At 44.9% G+C, this 19889-nt stretch overlaps 1 protein-coding gene across 9 annotated transcripts in view; it reads left to right on the top strand.

Annotated features, from left to right (window-relative positions):
• Nucleotides 1-1991: 1991 nt before the first annotated feature.
• Nucleotides 1992-19889, top strand: part of WDR59 (WD repeat domain 59) — an 81591-nt gene continuing 63693 nt past the window's right edge. For 3 of the 9 annotated variants that reach the window (XR_011561398.1, XM_070770322.1, XM_070770317.1), the window contains exons 1-2: nucleotides 1992-2155; nucleotides 13812-13861. Coding sequence is in view for 5 of the 9 variants with exons in the window: in XM_070770322.1 (XP_070626423.1) it covers nucleotides 2102-2155; nucleotides 13812-13861 (104 nt within the window). In the remaining 4 variants the exon portion in view is untranslated. Of the gene's footprint in view, nucleotides 2156-13811; nucleotides 13862-13919; nucleotides 14250-19889 lie in introns of those variants that run through there. The other 6 variants (XM_070770318.1, XM_019979852.2, XM_019979853.2 and 3 more) reach the window with 6 other exon arrangements.

Below are 19889 nucleotides of genomic sequence, written 5' to 3'. Positions count from 1 at the left end.
TAAAAATTACTAATGATCCCCCCAAACTTTTATGTGGGCTATATTTAGTACATTAGAAATTAAAACTGAAGACTTAAAAAAAATTATTTCATTTAAACATCAATGCATATTAACATTGTTGTTGTTCAGTTGCTCAATTAATATAAAATATTAACATTACTAAGACATTTTATAAGTGAAAAATAACTTTATTTTCCAAAACAAAAAAGCTTTAGTGAGAAGAGTGGCAGGTTTCCTTAATAGCTGGCTTAATAGAAAACCTCTGTATTTTCACATCTGCTTCGTTCAGTGTGTTACAAATATGTATCACGTACCCTCTGGAAAACTCCACTGTACACTGGTGAAACACAGTAGAAAAGACAAGTAACTTCTTAGGATCACTATGAAAATTGTTTTGCCTTCAGAAGCACACTCCCCCTCCATCTGTGGATACTTTGGCAGGCACTGCTGTACTGTATGGGCTTCCCTGGTGGCTAAAAGGGTAAAGAATCTGCCTGCAGTGCGGGAGACCTGGGTTCAGTCCCTGGATTGGGAAGATTTCCTGGAGAAGGCAGTAGCTACCCACTCCAGAAACGACTCGTATGTTGGCGCTTTTCAATACCTTTGTGGCAGGGGGGAAGAAGTAACCATTGTTGCTATTCAGTGGCTAAGTTGTGTGCCTTTCTTTGGACTCTGCGACCCCATGGACGGCAGCACGCCAGGCTTCCCTAAATTTCATTATCTCTCAGTTTGCTCAAACTCATGTCCCTCGTTTTGATGATGCCTCCCAACCATCTCATCCTTCGTCGCCCCCTTCTCCTGTTCCCTCAGTCTTTCCCTGCAGCTGGGTCTGGTAACCACTGGTCTGCACAAATGATTGCAGTGAGAAATATCAATAACCTCAGATATGCAGATGTCACCACACCACCCTTATGGCAGAAAGTGAAGAGGAACTCAAAAGCCTCTTGATGAAAGTGAAAGTGGAGAGTGAAAAAGTTGGCTTAAAGCTCAACATTCAGAAAACGAAGATCATGGCATCCGGTCCCATCACTTCATGGGAAATAGATGGGGAAACAGTGGAAACAGTGTCAGACTTTATTTTTCTGGGCTCCAAAATCAGTGCACATGGTGACTGCAGCCATGAAATTAAAAGACGCTTACTCCTTGGAAGGAAAGTTATGACCAACCTAGATAGCATAGTCAAAAGCAGAGACATTACTTTGCCAACAAAGGTTCATCTAGTCAAGGCTATGGTTTTTCCTGTGGTCATGTATGGATGTGAGAGTTGGACTGTGAAGAAGGCTGAGCGCCGAAGAATTGATGCTTTTGAACTGTGGTGTTGGAGAAGACTCTTGACAGTCGCTTGGACTGCAAGGAGATCCAACCAGTACACCCTAAAGGATTCAGTCCTGGGTATTCATTGGAAGGACTGATGCTGAAGCTGAAACTCCAATACTTTGGCCACCTCATGCGAAGAGTTGTCTCATTTGAAAAGACTCTGATGCTGGGAGGGATTGGGGGCAGGAGAAAAAGGGGACGACAGAGGATGAAATGGCTGGACGGCATCACCGACTCGATGGACATAAGTTTGGGTAAACTTCGGGAGTTGGTGATGGACAGGGAGGCCTGACGTGCTGCGATTCATGGGGTCGCAAAGAGTCGGACACTACTGAGCGACTGAACTGAACTGAACTGAATGTCCAGCTTTGGTTATCCACGGCCTGGGCCTTGCCAAGGACCCCGGGCAGAGGGGAATATCTCCCTCCTCTGCGCCAAATCCTAACCTACAAGCTCTGCCTTGGTTGCGGCTCAACCTTGGACTACAACTCCCGGCAGAGCTTGCGGTATGGGGGCATGTCCTCACCGCCCGGAGAAGCGAGGGTGGCTCGAGCAGAGTGACGGAAGAGGGGGCGTGCCCGTCTCGGGGCCGGCACGGTACCGCAATTGGAGGAACCGAGAAGAGGGGGCGTACCCAGTGGTGTGTGAGCCAATGGCGTGTGGCCAGACGGGCGGGGCGTGGCAGGGCGGACCTGAAGGCTGCGTGTAGCTTACTGAGCCCGGGAACGCGAGTGCAGGGGGTGGGAGCGCGTTGTCCTGCGGCCCCCGCGGCTGGGCGCGGGTGATGGCGGCGCGATGGAGCAGCGAGAACGTGGTGGTGGAATTCCGCGATTCCCAGGTGAGCTGGGGGCCAGTGGGGCCTTCCGAGCATGCGCCCTTCCTGGTTCCCCTCCCCCACGCGGCCGGGTCTGTCTCGGGGGCGTCGGGGCGACCCCCAGCCCTGCTGGTTAGGTAGGCAAGAGGGTGGCCAGGAGCTGTCAGACCCGAGCGGGCGAGGGGAGCTTGGATTATCGATGGGGGTGGTTGGGGCTGCCATTGGCGAGGTTTCGGGGTTCCCCTCGTGGATAAAAGGAGTGGGGTCTGCCTGGGGACATCTAAGTGCAGAGATTGCGGGTTTGTGAGCGCTGAGCGGAGGCTTCCCAGGACCAGGGTGGTGAGCGAGGGGGTGTTTGCAGTCCCCGCCCCTGGTGATTTTGGGCTTGTCACAGAACTTCTCTGAGCCTCAGATGCATGGATTTCCCAGCCTCACGGGACTTTGGAGTGGATTCGATTAAAAACAACAACAAAACTGCATGCAAAGTGCCTGTTTCAGCGTCTAAGCTTCTAAGTGTTCACTGATTCTAGAATAGTGGAAAATATCGTACAGCGAATAGGAGTATGCACTGCATGTATTAACCTGGGTTCGAATCCCGCCTCAGCTCTTAGCCTGTCCTCACCCACTGCTCATGTTTTCTTACCTGTAAGAGGTACGAATCGTGCCTACCTCGTAGGGTTGGTTTGAGAATTTTATGAGGTCATACATTTAGAATGTGTGGCACAGTGCTGGACACATGGTGAACCTAAAGGAAAGCTCCTACTTACTAGAAATTTTTACCAGCTTTCTGTTTCATTCCTTCCATATGTTGGGCCTTGTGCTAAGTGATTTATCTACATTTTGTTTTAATAATGCATGAAAAATCATGCAAGGTAAGTAGATATTACTCCTTTTTTTTTTTTCCCATTGGGGAAGCTGTTCCCCATTTGGCTGATTCCAAGTGACTTGGCCACGGCCTCTCATTAAGTGGGATTATGAGCACAGGGCCTTGTTGGGCTCATTACACCACCCTGCTTCATACTGTATGAGTCTATCATACAGTCATTCCACGAGAAATATCACGCCCCCCGCCCCAGCACCTAGGACACTGTCTTGGTGTTTCTCTTCATTCATTGCACACATATTTATTGAATACCTTCTCTGTGCCTGGCTTTCATGCACTCACTTGTTCAATAAAGGTTTACTAAACTTCTGCCAGGTGCATGCTGTGCCAGGCACTGTCTTGGTGCCGAGGTGATCTTTACTGAAGGGGAATCTGGATTTATGATAAGGGGATGATGTGGTTCCTTCTTTCTAAAACCCACTCCTTCTTTTGCCATGAAGATGAAGGAGTGGAGAACCTCCCACCAGTTTGCTCTGTGGTGCCCTTGATACACAGCAACCGTGGGGAATTTAAGCAACCAATTTTGATTAAAGGATCCTAAAAGCACTTTGCACTGTCAGCATGATGTCTCTGGAAGGAAGGAAGGTGCCAGACTCCTAGGGAAAAAGAACCGTATTCCTGTTACCCTTCTTGTTAATTGCTTTCGCTGGGGACTAAGAACAGAGTCATGTGTCCTACCTCTGAGCCTGCTAATTTGGAAGCTACTAATCTCCAAACCCTTTAATTTTCACAGAAACCCAGGTAGTCTCACCCCTACTTCTCTGCAGAGATGTAATTGGAAAGACCTGCAGAGAGGGTGCTGACACGGATATTAAGATGCTATGAAGTTGTATCGAATAATTAAACCTAAACAGCAGTTGTCATAGAGAACAAAGTAAATTGAGTCATCTAACTGCCTTGTGGGAGTTTCTGTTTTTCTATTTGATTTTTCTGTTCATTTGGAAGGGTGTGTCTTCGTGTGAGTTAGCATGGTTTTGTGATTGATTTTGGTGGTCTTTGGGAGGGATAGGGACCTACTGGGACCCATTTTATTAACTATTTCATTAATGTAGAAAAGAAAAAGTTAAAACTCTTCATATAGCTTTTCTGAAGAGCAGAACAATAAACTTCTCCAAACATCCCACCACTTTAAAAAATGATTAAAAAGATCTCAAGCTCTTAAGGACTTTGCTGGTGGTCCACTGGTTAAGAATCTGCCTTATAATTCAGGGGACATGGGTTCAATCCCTGGTCTGGGAACCGGGACCCCACATGTCATGGGGTAACTAAAGCTGCATGCCACAACCCAAAGCCATTGGAGAGTGGGCATGCGGCAACTGAGACTGGATGCAGCCAAAGAAATAATTAATTTAAAAAATGGAAAGCTTTTAGATTTTTTCAGAGAAAAACCCTAGTCTGAAAGGTGAAACTCTTTTTACATTTTATATGTGTTGTTTACTTTATAAAACAGATGTTACTTTCACCGATTACTAGTGAGGAACCTGTGCTGCTTGGCATCCACTCTGAAGTGGTCGCTAGAATCAATGAGATCAATGAGTATGAACACTAAGAAAACTTGGTGAAAGTTTTCTAGAGCAACACTATCCTCTAGAACTTTCTGAGATGATGGACATATGGCTTTTCAACAATTTAAATGGGTCTAGAAGGCAGTGGCACCCCACTCCAGTACGCTTGCTTGGAAAATCCCATGGACGGAGAAGCCTGGTAGGCTGCAGGCCATGGGGTCACTAAGAGTCGGACCCGACTGAGCGACTTCACTTTCACTTTTCACTTTCATGCACTGGAGAAGGAAATGGCAACCCACTCCAGTGTTCTTGCCTGGAGAATCCCAGGGACCGGGGAGCCTGGTGGGCTGCTGTCTATGGGGTTGCACAGAGCTGGACACAACTGAAGCGACTTAGCAGCAGCAGTGTGACAGAGATATCATATTTTAAAATTTAATTAGATTTTAATTAATTGCCATTAAATAGCCACTTGTGGCTAGTGGCTCTGGTATGGGAAGGTACAGTTCAGGGAACTAAGAAGATGGAGATTAGTTTCTACTCAAAGAGGGGGAGGTGGTAGACTGTGCAGGTAAGGATCTCTTAATTCAACAGTTAAGTACAAAAATACCAAAGAGCATGACTTTTGTGATGAAGATAAGGGCAGACTCATAGCAGCTGTCTCCTTAATGTCTCTGCTTGGGCATTTGCAAAATGCTCAAACTTTCCCTGCACCCCAGCTTCTTGCCCCCTTCCAGTCCACCCTCCACACAAAGTGACTTAAAAGAAGTACGGGTTTATTAAGGTACACTTAATGTTCAATAAAAATTCACCCTTTTGAACTTTCCTGGTGGTGCAGTGGATAAGAATCTGCCTGCCCAGGGGATGTGATTCAATCGCTGGTCCCTGAAGATTCCATGTGCCTTGGAGCAACTAAGCCTGTGCACCACAACCATTGAAGCCAGCGTGCCCTAGGGCCAGAGAAGCCACTGCAATGAGAAGCCCTAGCACCACAAATAGAGAAAGCCCGTGCAAAACAATGAAGGCCCAGCAGCATCTTAAAAAAAAAAAAAAAATTTGCTGTCTATGGTGTTTTGTTATAGCAGCTTGAATGGACTGATAATCAGAACAAAACAAGGAAAAAATCCCCACCCACATCATGCTTTCATCTCTACATCTGATTTTCACTTATCTAGTGCATATGAAATGGCCCATTATTTGGGGGTTTAATTTATATTTCCCTGATTACAGTGAAGATGAGTATCTTTTCACATTTTTTTTCCTGTCAAATGCTTGTTTATGTCTTATACCCCTTTTTAAAAATTGAGTTGTCTCTTTCTCATAGATTGTAAAAATTTTTCTGAATTCTAATCCTGTATTTAGTTACATAAGTTGCAAATATGTTCTTCCCGGCTGTGGCTTGCCTTTTCATTATTCTAATGGTATTTTTAGATGGACAGAAGTTTAAGCTTAGTGCAATTGAATTTATGGATTGTACCTTTTCAGTCTTCTTAAGAAAAATCCATATCCTAGGTTCATACAGATTTTCTTCATAATTTTTCATTTTTTTCTTTTCTGCTACTTTGAAATTGAGGAGGCATCTCAGGAGAAAGCATGCTCTCTGGTGCCCCTGGTGGTGGATGACTTATTAGTCTCAGCATTATTAAAACTGTTCTAGACAGTTGAAGACTTGAGGACTGGTTTTTGCTCTTAAAAAAACAAAAAAGAATTCAGCAAATTCATTAGCTAAGGAGAAAATTACGAATAATTTATAGTCAATACACTGATGTCGAGCAATCCAGCTTTGATCCCTGCTTTTCTAGATTCTAGGGAACTTCCCTCGTGGCTCAGATGGTCAAGCATCTGCCTACAATGCGGGAGACCTGGGTTCAATCCCTGGGTCGGGAAGATCCCCTGGAAAAGGAAATGGCAACCCACTCCAGTATTCTTGCCTGGAAAATCCCATGGACGGAGGAACTTGGTAGACTATAGTCTCAGTCTGTGGGATAACAAAGAGTCGGACACGACTGAGCGACTTCACTTTCACTTTCTAGATTTACTTTTTGAGAACTACAGGGATGGAGGGAAATGGTAGGACTAGTTTTGGTGGAAGTGACTATTATGATGTGAATGCTGCAGGTTGTTTTCTAGAAAACTTGATACAAAAATGCAGTGGATAAGAGTCTGCCTGCCAGTGCAGGGGACATGGGTTCGATCTGTGGTCTGGGAAGATTCCACATGATGTGGAGCAGCTAAGCCTGTGTGCAACAAGTATTGAGCCTGTGCTCCAGAGCCTGCAAGTCACAACTGCTGAGCCTGTGTGCGGTGACTGCTGAAGCCCGCCCTAGAGCCTGGGCTCTGCAGCAAGAGAAGCTACCACGATGAGAAGACTGAGCACCACAGCTGAGAGGAGTCCCCGCTCACTGCAACTGGAGAAAGCCCGCATGCAGCAGTGAAGACCTAGCCCAGCCAAAAATAAATAAATAGTTTTAAAATGCTGTGAGGGAAGAGGGAAGAGCATAGAGCAGAGAGGGTTTGGAGCTGGAGGTTTGGCATTAGGATCCAGGTTAGGCCACTTATTTGTCGTGTGATCTTAGGCAACTTATTTCCTTTCTAGACTTCAATTTCTTCATTCACTAAACTGCGGTAACAGTACCTACCTGTGTCCAGAATTCCCCAGACCAGTCTCAAGTTCCACTGGGAGGATTCACACTTGTATTTGCAGTTATGATTTATTGGAGCAAAAGACACAAAGCAACATCTCGGAAGAAGAGTGAAGCCTGGAAGAAACCGGGCATGAGCTTTTGAGTCATCTTCCCATGGGGTCGCTCAGGACATGCTTAACTCCTCCAGCATCGAATTTTGACACCCATGTAATGATGTCTACCAGGGAAGCTCCCTTGGGACACAGTGGCCAAGGTTTTTCTTTGGCGCTGGTCATGTAGGAACCTTCTGGCTAGCACAGACCAAAATTCTGCATTCCCTGAGGCTCAACAGTGGCTCTGCATAAACCATGTTGTTTGTACGTACAGTTAGACACAGCAAGCTCTTCTTATCAATTAGGGAATATGGGACCCTCCCACCCCCACCCCAACCCCGCCGCCTCAGGTCCGAGCTACCAGTCAGGAGTCAGCCTTGTAAGCCAGCCTTTGTAAGGTTAGCAGTCTCATGCCTGCTGGGAACTCTTTTCTCCAACTACCAAGTTCCATGTGGATTAAATGAGATAATTATGCAGAGCCCTTAGCAGGGATCAGTGTCCATTAAATGCTTGATGCATGTTCATTACAATGTTGATGTTAGAAAAGTTGCCTGAGGAAGCAGCAATCTTGGCCTGACTCATGGAACTAAGAGGACCTTTGGGAGTCATCTCATCTCTCCTCTTATTTTACAAATGAGGAGCCTGAGACTCAGAAAGCTTAGGTGACTTTCCTTGTGAAACCAGTTTGTACCATTTGAGTTTGTGGGGAAGTGAGGATGTTCTCATTTTAAAGGGAGAGACTTCACTTCAACAACCTAAGTGTCCAACAACAGATGGAGGGGTAGAGAATTTGTGGTACATCTATACAATGGAATATTACTCAGCCATGAAAAGGAATGCAGTTGGGTCATGTGTAGAGACTTGGATGGACCTAGAGTCTCATACAGAGTGAAGTAAGGCAGAGAAAAACAAACACTGTACATTAATGCATATATGTGGAGTCTTGAAAAGTGGTACAGATACATCTGTGTTGAGGGCAGGAATAGAGACACAGATGTCGAGTGGACATGGGGACACAGGGGAAGGGGAGGGTGGGATGAATTGGGAGATTGGAAATTAACTTATGTACACTAATGGGTAAAATAGATAGCTAGTGGGACCTGCTGTAACGCACAAGGAGCTCAGCTTAGTGCTTTATGATGACTTAGATGGGTGGGATGGGGGTGGTGGTGGGAGGAAGTCCAAGATGGAGAAGATATATATGTATGCTGTTGCTGCTGCTAAGTTGCTTCAGTTGTGTCCAACTCTGTGCGACCCCATGGACAGCAGCCCACCAGGCTCCTCTGTCCAAGGAATTCTTCAGGCAAGAATACTGGAATAGGTTGCCATTTTCTTCCCCCATATATATGTGTACATATAGCCGGGGCTTCCTAGGTGTCTCATTGAGTAAAGAATCCGCCTGCAGTGCAGGAGATTCGAGTTCCATCGGTGGGTTGAGAAGATCCCCTGCAGGAGGGCATGGCAGCCCACTCCAGTATTCTTGCCTGGAGAATTCCATGGACAGAGGAGCCTGGCGGGCTACCGTCCATAAGGCTGCAAAGAGTCGGACAGGACTGAAGCGACCTAGCCCACACGCACATACGTAATAGCTGATTCACTTTGTTGTGCAGTGGCGGCTCACACAGCACAACATTGTGGAGCAATTATACTCCAGTTCCTCTGGGAGTTGGTGATGGACAGGGAGGCCTGGCGTGCTGCAATTCATGGGGTCGCAAAGAGTCGGACACGACTGAGCGACTGAACTGAAGAAATAATAAATAAAGAGGGAGAGCCTTTCCCAAGAAAGGCTCATTGTGCTCAGGGTGTAAGCAAACCTCTGATAGATAACCTCTCATGAGCCTTAGGCAAGGGTGGTTTGAAAGCAGGCTTGGCAACAGTGTCGGCTCTAATTTAAAGCGATTGGATCTTGTCATGTTAAATGCTCTGATCCTTTTCTATCAGTGGGTTTCAGTTTGTGGAATTATTCTTTGGAGTCTCGTAACGCATACATTACAGTCTGTGCTCAGGCACATGACATCCTGATCTTAGGGGAACTGATCTAGCTCTGATTTGCATTGACTGAATGTTTCCACTTTGCATCATTTAGAAGGATGGTAGGCAAAACATTTCTGTTTTTTGGACAGCTCTTTCTAATTCAGCTGGGGTCTAAAGAGGAAGAGCTGTTTTCTTTCCTAGTCCCTTCAAAGAAACCAACCCTAGCTTTTGTTCTGCAGGTAGCAGAGGCCCCTAGGGAGGCTTTCCTTTGCATCCAATCAAGGCAGAAAGATAATCCTATGAATCTGTGCTACAGATTCTTCCCAGAGATCAACTTTCTAACACAACCTTGTGTTTGTACCCAGATTTAACTGTAAACCCAAAGTGGATGTGTACTGCAATTCATCTCCAAATTCAGTGTCATTTGACTGTTATAAAGTCTTATACCTGTTATTTTTTAAAAGATGAAAGTGTTTTACCATAATATTTTTTGGGTAACAGTTTTATTGAAATATTTTTCACACATCATACGATTTACTTGTTTAAAATGTATACAATTCAGTGGGTTCTAGTATATTCACAAAGTGTGTAACTCTGACCACAGTAATTAAAAAAAAATTTTTTTGACCACAGTAATTTTTAGAACATCTTTGTCACCCCAAGAAGAAACCCTGTACCCTTTAGCCATCAGCCCCCTAGTACCCTGATACCCCAGCTCTAGGCAGCAGCGACTAATCTAATTTCTGTTTATATAGATTTGCCTATTCTGAGGATTTCATACAAATGGAATTATACAATATATGGCCTTTGTGACATACCATTGTATAGATGTACCAGATTTTATTTATCCATTCATCAATTGTTGGACATTGGGGTTGTTTCCACTTTTTGGGTATTATGAATAATGCTGCCATGAACACTTCTGTACATGTTTTTGTATAGCATAAGCTTTTATAAGCCCTGTATTGTCTATAGTAGCTAGCATTTATGGAGTGTATACCATGGACCAGGCATTGTGCTAGCAAATTGATTTTTACCTTCAAGAAATTGCAGTGTAGTGGTAGAGACCTATCAGTAAGTAAATACTTTATTGTAAAGTATGATAAGTGCTGTATAGGGACTTCCCGGCAGTCCAGTGGTTAGGACTCCGTGCTTCCACTGCAAGGGGCGCGGGTTTGATCCCTGGTCGGGGAGCTAAGATCCCACATGACACGTGACACAGCCCAAAGCAAAAACAAAGAGTAAATGCTGTATAAAGGTGAGCCTTGGGTATGGTGAGAGCATAGGCAGGGCACTGAATGTGTGCAAGCGGAGAGGGTTTGGAATAAATTAGAAGAGCCAGAACAGCAAAGAATGAGCCAGGTGAAGACTGGAGAGAGGGGTCTTCAAGGCAGAGGAAGCAGCTGGTGTGAAGCCAAAGAGGAGAGATTGCTTGCCTGAGTTTGAAGACCTGGAATTCTGAAGAATTCGCTTTGTTCTCCTGTCAGCAGCAGCAGCTCATACACAGGAATTCCCTGGAACAGATGGCTGGAGTGTTGGGATGGGGTTGGGAGGGAGAGGCGTGAGATGGGCCGAAGGAGGAGCAGAAGAGCGGTCTGAAGTGACCTTTAATGTCATGCCCAGGCTGTGAGCGGAGTGGAAAGAGAAGAGGCTTGGAAGGGGGCCTTGAAAAGATAGGAGGGCTTTTTATTGTAAAATACTGCACATAAATAATGTAAGAATGTAGACTCATTTGGAGGAATAAAAATCTCATAAAAATGTCTACCATCTAAACATTTTCATATACTTTTTTTCAGTGTTATTCAGGCTGAGTAGCCGATTTAAATTTTAGTTCATAGTAAGGAATGAAATATCACTTTCCCTCTGTAAGTAAAGTGCAAGCCTTTACTCGCACGGCTTACTTTACAGCAAGCCCTGTTCACAGGCTGGTGGGAATTCTCGCTCCTTGTTGTGGGGCTCCCTTCCTCTTTTGCAGTGGCATTGTGCAAGAGCCCCACGGCTCCTCACCCTCTGACATCCGGACTTAGGATCTCTTAGCCATTCCCCATCGAGAAAACTGAGGGTGCTGAGGCCTTGCGGGGGACTCCTGTCCTGGATAAATACCATCTTTTACTCTCATCAGTTTATTTCACATCCTGTCTTAAAGCACTTCTCTGTCTCCATTCCCCCTTTGGAGCAGCCTAGCATAACCCTCCTTCATGTGCTCCTGCAAATATAACGTTGGCCTCTTTTTTGTGGGGGTGGGTAGGGGTAGGGAAGTGTAAGTTAGGTGTGGGTTTTTTTGTGTTTTATTTCTTAAAAAATAACTTACTCTGACGAGGAGATATGGTGAGTTATGATATTCTAATTGTAGGCTGGGCGCCTGCATTTTTCTGTGCCACCCCTTAATGCTTCTAGAATATTCCATTGTGTAGATACCTGTAATTTACTTATAGATAACATGAATCCAACAACTCTGGGTATAAAAGTTTTGCTGTATTTTGAATAAATTCTGGAGGTGGAATTACAGAGTCAGAGGACATGACTTTTTTTTTTTTGGTATTATTGCCGAATCATCCTTTATTGTCTCTGTACCACAAACTTAGCAGCTTGAAGTGGCATCCATTTATTAGCTTACAGTACTGTAAGTCACAAAGAGTTGGACATGACTGAGCTCACATGTGTGTTCAAGCATGCACACACATACACACACACTCTGTAGGTCAGAAGTCCAGGCTGCTTTCTCTGTTTGGTGTCTCACAGGCTGAAAGCCAGCCATCACTTACTGTGTCCTCATCTGGGGGCTCCCCAGATGACTTAGGGAAGAATCTGCTAACAAGCTCATTCAGGTTGTTGGAAGAATTCAGTTCCTGGGGGTTATGGGACTGAGGTCCCTGTTTTTTGCCAATTGTTATTTAAGGGATCACTCTGGGCTTCTGCCATGTGGTCTGCCCATCTTCACAGCCGGCAGCAGAGTCTTCTCCATGTTAAATCCCTCACCCTCCAAATCTCTGACTTCCTCTGGCTCTGACCTCTGGACCTGCCTTTAAAGGGCTGATGTGGAGGTCTCTCTAGCTCTGTCTGCTCCTCCAATAACTGTTTCATCATCCCAGATGGAAACTATGTACTCACTAAACCGAATCACCTCACCCCCAGGCCCCTAGTCCCTGGCTACGTCTGTTGTACTCTCTAGACACCTCATATAAGTGGAATTACGCAGTATTTACCCTTTTTTTCTGACTTATTTCACTTAGTGTAATGTTTTCAAGGTTCACTCACAATGCAACATGTATGCCATTGTGTGTGTATACCATGCTCTGTTTGTCCATTCATCAGCCGATGGGCATTTGGGTTATTGGGGTTGTTTCAGGTCTCTTTTATCTTAGAGTGAACTGATGTGGGACCTTAATACACCTCAAAGTGCTTTTACTAGATTAGTACCTAGACTAACGGGGAGAATGTGTGTGAATATCAAGGGCCCAGAATCTTGGAGCCACCCTAGGATTCTTGCTACCACACACCCTCTAGAAAGATGGTACTGCTCCTGGTTGCAGGTACCATCTTGCTCTCTTTCATGTCCTTAGTGTATAAATTGTCCAGAAGAGTTCTGGAAATGGCATTTCATTTCAGAGCCTGTCTTTGCAGCTGGGCATTTCTCTGCTCACGACTCCAGTGAAATGAAGAATGCGTAATAATCCCCTTCTCAGCCTCCATGAAAACACTCTGACATCTTGTCCCTAATATTACAAGTTTCTTGGGGGCATATGAGTGAGAAACCCATTAAGAAGACCAATGAAAGTGAGGAAGAGAATTTCTGTTTACCATTTGTGATTTGTGAGTGTAGCAGGATGTTCAAAATGCATTCTCTCTGGACTATCTCTTGGAAAGAGCTTAGAGCACTTAATAAGCAAACAACAGCACAGACTGTTTCACATAATGCCCTGGGAATGCAACACGACTTGGATTTGTCCAAATAAGAGAATTTAGGGCTGTAACTGCCATGATTAAAATTATTCTCATGTTCCAGCCTGCATGCAAATCTCCTTGATTCAGTGTGGTCTTTTGGAAATTGGACATCGGCTCCTGAAAAGCTGGTGCTCCCTAGAAGTTGGGAGACCTGGGAAATGGAAACCAGTAAAATGCTGGAAATCTCAGATTAAATAGGAACTAAGCATCACAAGAATATGACTGTAGAGTCAGTAGAAGTGGTTTGAAAATATTCAATTGCCATTTAGCTTGGAGGAGAAGTCCACACCCTTTGGAAAGGTATGGAGTGTGTGTGTGTGTGTGTGTGTGTTTGGAAGGAGCTCTTAGTAGCTCAGTTTGCTGTGAACTAGTTGGATTCTCGGACAATTCCAGGGCTTGTTTCCTCCATTTAGACTCTACCTGCTTGGTGGTGTGTACCCCTGGTGGAATAGATCTCAGCTGCCCTGTTGTGGAAGATGAACGTGAGATTCGGATGAGAACTAGAAGGGGGTTAAAGAGTCCACTGTAGGGAACTGCCTGGGCCATGGGAAGAGGAAGACCCGCAGGTGCCTACCTGCCTGTCCTCCCCGACCTGAGCTGGTCTCGCTGGCAGGACTGAACGCCTCTTCTCTCTCCCAGGCGACCGCCATGTCCGTGGACTGCGTGGGGCAGCATGCAGTGCTTTCCGGGTAAGTGAGCTGGCGGAGTTCGTCTGCCGCGGTTTCCGGGAGTAAGTTGCAGATCCAGAGGCTTCTGGGAAATTGGAGAGCGCCTCTTTAATGTAAGGGTTACAGTCACTGGATTTATTTTTTATTTTTTTTAAATTTTATTTTATTTTTAAATTTTACATAATTGTATTAGTTTTGCGAAATATCAAAATGAATCCACCACAGGTATTCCACTCTCCTAGTGACCTCAGAGGTCCTCACGGGGATTATTTGCATCTCTGCTCTAACAGGTGAACAATAAAATTGCTTTGAGATGTTAGTTCGTCACTGGCAGTGTGGTCTTGAAATCGCCATTTTCTGTTTAATGCGCGGACTCTTCGGAAGGATGCTGTCTGGTACAATCTAACAGGTAGTTGGTTCCTAGGTTTGGGAGGATCTGGGTTCCATTGATTATGAGCCCCCCGATGTGTATTCGGTTGGCCTCCTTGGACTTCAGTTTGCTCATAAAGGAATTGGATTTCATCATGAAGAAATTGAATTACGTAATCGCTGTAGTGTCTTCTGGTTCAAAATTAAGATTCTGGCAAACGAAGTCCATCCCTGCGTTTGCTGATCACCCTAACACTGTACCGGTATGATAGCATTTAATGGTCAGGGTCCCCCTTTCCCTTTGATGTTGTTCTAGATCGCTACCTCTCAAATTCAGCTGTATTTTCATTAACTTTGTGGTTTGTGGACCCATTTATAAAATGAAGTTGTTTTCTATTCATTAATTTTGAAGTCATGTTTTAATTTACTTTTAAATAAGACCATTGCAAACATTAAGTAACTCAAAAGGACGCATAATGGAAAGGAAGTTTCCCTTTTCCCTCTGACCCCCTCTCTCCAGATACCACTTTCTTGTACCACAGTGGATGCATAGATGAAGAAAATTTGCTAAGTCTCTTTCTCCCCTCCCTCAATCACTTTTTTAAAAAAGGGCTTTATTGAACTATAATTCACATACCCATACAGTTCACCCATTTCAATGTACAGTTCATTGGTTTTGGTGTATATTATTAATTTCTGGATCAGTTATTTTAAATTTTTTATTTTTTGGCTGTGCCATGCAGCATGTGGGATCTTAGTTATCTGACCAGGGATTGAACCTGCACCCCCAGCTTTGGAAGCACAGAGTCTTAACCACAGGAGCACAAGAGAAATTGCTCCTGATCAGTTTTTAAACATCTCTCTCTTTTTTTTTTAATGAAGGAAATGCCTAGACATGTTTAAGAGGTCAAGTAGCATTATAAAGCTTATATCGTCAGCAGAATTCCACCTCACCCTTTCCCCACCCCAGTCTCTCTCCTCAGAGGCAACCACTTGAGACTTTTTTTTATTTGAAAAATAATTTATTTGACACTGTATTGATAATATACAAATGTCTCTGTTTCAACCTAATTTTTAAAATAGCCAAAGATTCAAATAGACATTTCATGAAAGAAAAAGTATCAGTGGCCAACAAGTACATGAAAGACGATGAATCTCTCTAGTCACTGGGAATAACGAGACACCACTGTACATCCACTGGGATGTCTGAGATTTGAAAGTCTGAAAATTGTAAATGCTGGCAAGCTCATTGATGAAGGTGGAGTGTTAATGTCCCCTGCTATTATTGTATTACTGTTTATCTCTCTTTTTATGTCTGTTAATATTTCCTTTATGTATCTAGGTGCTCCTGTATTCAGTGCATATATATTTAACAAGTGTTACACCTTCTTGTTGGGTTGGTCCCTTTACTACTGTATAATGTCCTTCTCTGTCCACTTGAGACTCTTTTTATTGTTATTTTTGGATTGCCTCCAGTTTTCCAAGTGGTATAGTACATATTGGAGAAGGAGATGGCAACCCACTCCAGTATTCTTGCCTGGAGAACTCCATGGACGGAGGAGCCTGGCGCGTTACAGTCCATGGGATCGCAAAGAGTTGGACATAATTAAGTGACTAATACACACATACTACATATACTGCTGTATCTTGATTTATCCATCATAAATATTCAAAGTGACTTCTGACAATAGAAGATGAGTATTGAGCATTTTTATTTGGTCTGTGAGTCCCTTATATAAACACCTGCCTTTCTCCCTCCTGCCAATATAGTCATATAACCCATTCAGTGTTCTTTTTCTCAGTGTTATTGGCAAGAGGTCCTATGCTGTTTTGATTCTGGACTCTGTATGTGACCTATTTTTTATCTTTGGAGAAATCCTATCTTTATCCCTAGTGTTACCTTTACCTCTTAGGTGTGTGAAATTTTCACCATGACTGATTTGGTATGTCTTTTCTCATTCATTTTGCTGGGCACTTAGAGGGACCCACCTCCCCTTTCTGACATTATTACCTGCTTTATCCAAACAAAAAGAAAAACAACTTGGCATTATGTAGCCATATTAACTGGAGAAGGGAATGGAAACCCACTCCAGTATTCTTACCTGGAAAATCCCGTGGACAGAGGAGCCTTGCGGGTTACAGTTCAAAGGGTAGCAAGGGGTCGGACATGACTGACAACGGAGCACAGCACAGCAGCCATGTTAACAGCCCACAAGGTGCTTTCAGGTGCCCTGGGATAACTGTATCTTAACGTTAGACTTCTCAGTGTTGACTGCTGTGGATATTGTCATTTGTAGCATTCGAGGAGAAAACAGGATTATGTAATGGGACATCATGCAGGTGTTTCTGTTTTGGTGTGTTCTTAGACATGTATACATCCATACTGTTTTTCAACATGATCTTAAAGTTCACCATTTCATTTTCTTATATTGAGCTTTAAAATATGTGTAGTAAGGTATAGCCTTAAATTTACAAATATATGCACTCATGTGAGGAGAAGGCAGTGGCACCCCACTTCAGTACTCTTGCTGGAAAATCCCATGGATGGAGGAGCCTGGTGGGCTGCAGTCCATGGGGTCGCTAAGAGTCGGACACGACTGAGCAACTTTACTTTCACTTTTCACTTTGATGCACTGGAGAAGGAAATGGCAGCCCACTCCAGTGTTCTTGCCTGGAGAATCCCAGGCTCCCCTGTGAGCCTGGTGGGCTGCCGTCTCTGGGGCTGCACAGAGTCGGACACGACTGAAGCGACTTAGCAGCAGCAGCAGCAGCAGCACTCACGTGATCACCAGAGTAAAATACAGAATAATTTTTATTAACAAGGAGAGCCCTTTCAGTCTGGATTTCTGTATCTTTTAGTTTGGAGAAAATTTCCTGCATTCTGTCTTTGATAATTTTCCTGCATTCTGTATTTGATAATTTTCCCCATTCTTTCTGTAGCTCCTCTTAGGGCTTGTTGGATATCCTGTATGCATTCTCTTCTGATCTTTTGGTCTTTTGATTTTGCATTTTGAGAGTTTATTTGTTTATTTTTTTTGGCCACACCGTACAGCATGTGAGATCTTAGTTCCCCAACCAGGGATTCGAACCCCTGTCCCTTGCATGGGAAGTACAAAGTCTTACCTGTTGGACAGCAAGCGAAGTCCTGCATTCTTGGAGTTTTCGTCAACTGTAACTTCCAACCCTTCCATCAGATTTAAAAGTTTCAGCTGTTCTTTTGGAGAAGGCAATGGTACCCCACTCCAGTACTCTTGCTTGGAAAATCCCATGGATGGAGGAGCCTGGTGGGCTGCAGTCCATGGGGTCGATAAGAGTCAGACAGGACTGAGCGACTTCACTTTCACTTTTCACTTTCATGCCTTGGAGAAGGAAATGGCAACCCACTCCAGTGTTCTTGCCTGGAGAATCCCAGGGATGGGGGAGCCTGGTGGGCTGCCGTCTATGGGGTCGCTCAGAGTCGAACACGACTGAAGCGACTTAGCAGCAGCAGCTGTTCCTTTAGTTTCTCAGAGCTCCTGTTCTCCGTTCTTCGCCTTGTCCTCTGTTACGTCTCTGAGGCCGTTAAGTGTCGGCTTTCTTCTTTCCCGTCCTGCCTGCTTCCTTTTTTCTATCCTTTTGGTTGTTTTGGTCTCTGTCTTTCCAGTTTCCTCCATGACTGACGCTCACGGGCTCTGTGTTAATATTAAAAGAGTAAGTGCAGTCTCTGCTTACGTGTGTGATGGTGCAGTTCACGGTAGGGAAAGCAGTCGGAAGCCTGGCCCTTTCGTTGGAGTGTGCCGAGGTGTCTGGAAGTTCTCGGTTCACATACTGTTGAAGCCTAGCTTGAAGGGCTTTGAGCATTACCTTGCTAGCATGTGAGAAGAGCACAGTTGTGCGGTAGTTTGAGCATTCTTTGGCATTGCCCTTCTTTGGAATTGGAATGAAAACTGACCTTTTCCAGTCCTTTGGCCACTGCTGAGTTTTCTAAATTTGCTGGCATACTGAGTGCAGTACTTTAACAGCATCATCTTTAAGGATTTTAAATAGCTCAGCTGGACATCATCTTCAGGGCTTTGCTTTTGTTTTTTGTTTGTTTGCTTTTGTTCTTTCTTGGGCTGATCATTTCCCCCTGAGGAGAGTCCTGCTGACACCATCCCTGTCTGGAGACTGAAAGCCCCTCGTGGTGAGTGCTGCACGGGGCGGAGGCCCGAGGGTCCCACCCCCGCTTCCTGCCCTGTTCTGGGCGCAGCACCTCCCGCCCACCCCTCCGGCCCCAGCCCCGGCTCCTCTGAAGTAGCTTCGCTCCCGCTCCAGCCCCTGCCAGCCTGGATTCCGCAGTGTGAGTCACCGCGCCCTGCAGGCCCTTGGGTGCTGGCTGCGTTTCCTCTAGATCAGTTACCATTTTCCTGCCTGCTTTCCATCTTTTCCTCTCTCATTTTCTGTGTCTTTGTGGCTTTCTCTCTTTTGTATCTCACCCTTATTCTAGTGATCTTCAGTGGGGAAATGAAGGCAACCAGTATGTCCAGTCAGGCCTGTTTATCCGGAGGTACCCACCTTTTGCTAGTCTGCGTTTTCCCCGTGCTGTCTCTGGGTTCTCCTGTTGATACGCGCGTCATTTGTATAGTGCCGGGCCTTTGCCCTGTTTTCGTTCTAATGAGAAGATGCTGGCCTGCCTGCCGTACGATCAGGTGATTCCTTAGGAAGAGGTCAGAGATTCTAGGCCTTTGTTCTGCACCAGCTTTCTCAGAAGCCCCACAGACTCTCTGAATTTGTGTCTTAACCTGTGCTTTCCTTCTCTCTTAACCTGTGCCTCCTAGGGCTTCTGCTAGAGTTCGATCTGCCACTTTTACGTTCCAATTCCTGTCTCTTCTGAGCAGGGACAGTTCAGCTTTGTCTTCGTTGTCCAGCCCACCTGTCGTCGCTGATACCCTGGGCATTCAGAGCACTCCCCAGCAAAGAGCTGCTGATGGCTGCTGAGAGGTTGATCTACCCACCAAGGATTTTTTCCTTAGAAAGAAAATAGGTGAACAAAAGACCTCCCCGTTTTCAGGTCCTTCTTTTTGATTGGCACTGTGAACATTATTGGCACTTACTATGATTATTGTTTTCATCATTATTATTTTTTGGTTGCTCTTCCCCCTTCCAATAGTGTTAATTTGGTTCCTGTCACCAGGTTGTCAACTTGCATGGGAATCTGAGGTTTTCTACAGAATGTTTGGCTAAGTGATAAGTGATGTGTTTGGTTTTACCCACACTTATTGAATGCAAAGCACTGCCTAACGACGAGGGAATACAGAGATATTCAAGACGTGGTCCATACCCCGAAACGTTCAGCTGCTTTGGGACAAGAGCCTTTACAAGAGCAGTTCTGCTATGGAGATAGGTGCAGTAGTTGAAATGCAGACTGTGTAGTGGGGGTCTGTGGAATCAGCTATGATCCTAGCTGGGGGAATAGGAAAGCCTGAGGAGCTGAATCTGGTGGAGGAGGTCAGGATTCTGGGGATACAGGAGGGAGGGCCATCTCTAGAGGCAGACCTTGCAGGGGTACAGCAGCCGCGAGTTACTCTGGTCACTTGTATGCCTTTCAGAGTCAATAAACATCATGTGCATCTGGGGATTTTTTTTTGAGTACTGTATGTCATTCCAAATGTGCTTTTCTACCTTCATGCAAATGCTGTTCTGTTGTTAAAATGTTGATGTT

Source organism: Bos indicus, chromosome 18, assembly GCF_029378745.1.
Source record: "Bos indicus isolate NIAB-ARS_2022 breed Sahiwal x Tharparkar chromosome 18, NIAB-ARS_B.indTharparkar_mat_pri_1.0, whole genome shotgun sequence".
Taxonomy (NCBI): Eukaryota; Metazoa; Chordata; class Mammalia; order Artiodactyla; family Bovidae; genus Bos; species Bos indicus.
The sequence above is the reverse complement of the archived record's forward strand: the minus strand, read 5'-3'. Positions and strand labels throughout refer to the sequence as shown.